This window comes from Anarrhichthys ocellatus, unplaced genomic scaffold (assembly GCF_004355925.1).
Source record: "Anarrhichthys ocellatus isolate YVR2014 unplaced genomic scaffold, GSC_Weel_1.0 scaffold1573, whole genome shotgun sequence".
NCBI lineage: Eukaryota > Metazoa > Chordata > Actinopteri > Perciformes > Anarhichadidae > Anarrhichthys > Anarrhichthys ocellatus.
Window position 1 is genome coordinate 1 of NW_022281547.1, and position 2,451 is coordinate 2,451.

At 46.5% G+C, this 2,451-nt stretch overlaps 1 protein-coding gene across 2 annotated transcripts in view; it reads right to left on the reverse strand.

The window, feature by feature from the left end:
* Positions 1-258: 258 nt before the first annotated feature.
* LOC116377700 (protein FAM83C-like) overlaps positions 259-2,451 on the reverse strand; it is a 4,806-nt gene continuing 2,613 nt past the window's right edge. For both annotated transcript variants that reach the window (XM_031839403.1, XM_031839404.1), the window contains exon 3: positions 259-589. In XM_031839403.1, coding sequence (XP_031695263.1) covers positions 350-589 — 240 coding nt within the window. In that variant the 3' untranslated portion in view covers positions 259-349. The remainder of the gene's footprint in view (positions 590-2,451) is intronic.

The window sequence follows — 2,451 nt, forward strand, 5'->3', positions numbered from 1 at the left end:
GTCTCTGCTGGAGGATCTGGGTCTGTCCACGGTGGACCGGTCTCTGCAGGAGGATCTGGGTCTGTCCACTTTGGACTGGTCTCTGCAGGAGGATCTGGGTCTGTCCGCGGTGGACCGGTCTCTGCTGGAGTCTGAGCTGCAGGAGTTTCTGGTGAACCTGCACGAGTTCATCTGGTTTCACCAGAATCCGACCCGGTGGCTCCGATGACGAGCACCAAGAATAACTCTATAGAAACAGACCACCTTCTCTCTGATGGTCTCTTTACTGATGGAGGTCTGATAGAGGATCAGGACTACACTGAGACTGGTTCAGGACCAGTTAAGAGCTCACATATCATGGTCTGGAGGGTCACATTTGCTCACTGGTCCGTGTCTGTGCATGGGGAATGATGGAACGATAGAAGCAACACTCAGTACTTACACTCATGTGTGAGCTCTGGATGTCGAGTGCGGAGCACATGTCTGTGAAGCAGTCCAGGTTCTTCTCGTCCAGCAGGATGTAGACGGGGACTTTGCGCTTGTTGGACGCCTCCATCAGATCACACAGCAGGTCCACGTCTGTGAACACGTCCATCACCAGCGCGATCACCTGCAGCAGCGGAGACACGTGACAGACGTCATCATACAGGCCGTCATGTTTCATATCTTCCATTTAACGGTTATTTAGACGGGACGTCTCGCTGTTTCTTGAGACGTCAACATGAGCTCGTGGAGATTGTGACGGACATATTGATATGTTTTGAGTATTTTACAGACTAAACAATTAACCAAAAACATAATCTACTGATTAATCCTTAATGAGATCAATCTTGCTCTGGTGATATGCGTCGCTTTATGTTTAACCCTCATGGGTGAGGGATGAGCTCAGTGGACACGTGTTTATTCTTCAGAGGAGCGCGGTGGTCCAGACACGCTGAAGGTTCACCGAGAGGGGACGGCCTTCTCCCTCATGGTTATTACTGTATAACACAAAAATTAATAATAATAATAACCTAACTGGAGTAATATTATGAATGCAATCAGAATCCAGCTACAGAGGACACGTTGCTGCTAAAGACAGCGGTGAAAGCACTGAATCCACTTCTGACCGCAGGTGAACGTCTGACTTTACAAATACACTCTTTTACGTGCTCTAAAAGGAGTGAAGGGAGCCGGCATACAGCAGGTGTTATGCAACATGAACACACACAGAACGCATTTGACAGCATGTACAGACGTACTGATGCCTGCTGGCGTTATGCACATGAGCGTGTGAATGAGTAACGCACACTAAAGATGACTCCTGTTCAAGACGAGCAACGTAACGAACGAGAACAACAGCGGTGTTCAGCTGCAGATCAGCTGGAAATACAAACTCAAACACACACCGGTGAATATTGTGTGCATAAAATACTCTTTTGTTGTCTCAGTCAGGCGAGTCGTGCACATTGTGAGAGCAACAAGATGATTTGCAGAGAAGAGATAAGTCTCCTTGACTGCGCTCACATTACAAGAAGCCAAAGCTCCTTCATTGTTCTGGTCTAGAAAGAGGAACTAAGTGAACTTGAGATAAGAGCAACGAACAGCTGTTCATGTTTATCAGCTGCATCCACTGACTGGTGACCATAAAGCTGCTGACTCTGCACAAACGTGTGAGAAAGAGCTGAATGTTGCTGCCATGCTGAGAGCCGGCAGCCTCTCGACATCTCTCAGAATATTTCCTGCAGCGATCAGACCGGTTTAAACGTCTTTTATTAGCATCATCAGAAATGATGCATTTCTAAAAAAGGTCGAGAAGAAGGAAGCGTCTGTGTGCAGCTGACTCATGTGCAGCGTGTTGCTTATTTATCTGTTCTGTGGTCAGTTTAGTGACCACGAAACAATTAGGCAACACGTACTGTAAACTCATAAATCTCAGTCACAAGTCATGATGCAACGGCTGTACACTACAGAGCTGATCATTAGTGAACAAAATCTATTTAGTTTATAGCATCCAGAGTGCCGGGCCCCTGGATGGGTCACTGAATGGGGCCTCCGGGGCCCCGGGGCCCAGGGGAGAGAAAGGCAAACTACCACAAAAACACACAACAGGAATATAGAAAGACGTTCAAAACTACTACAAAGAGACCCAAAAGATCAACAAAGAAACTAAACTATGCCAAAGAGACACACACTACCACAACAAGATGCAAAGCGACTACAAAGAGAGACACAACCTTAAAGAGACACAACAGAATTACAACGAGACGCAAACTGTCACAACAAGATGCAAAACAACTACAGAGAGACACAAACAACTACAGAGAGACCCAAACCAACTACAGAGAGACCCAAACAACTACAGAGAGACACAAAACAACTACAGAGAGACCCAAAACAACTACAGAGAGACCCAAACAACTACAGAGAACAGAGAGACCCAAACCAACTACAGAGAGACCCAAACAACTACAGAGAGACCCAAAACAACTA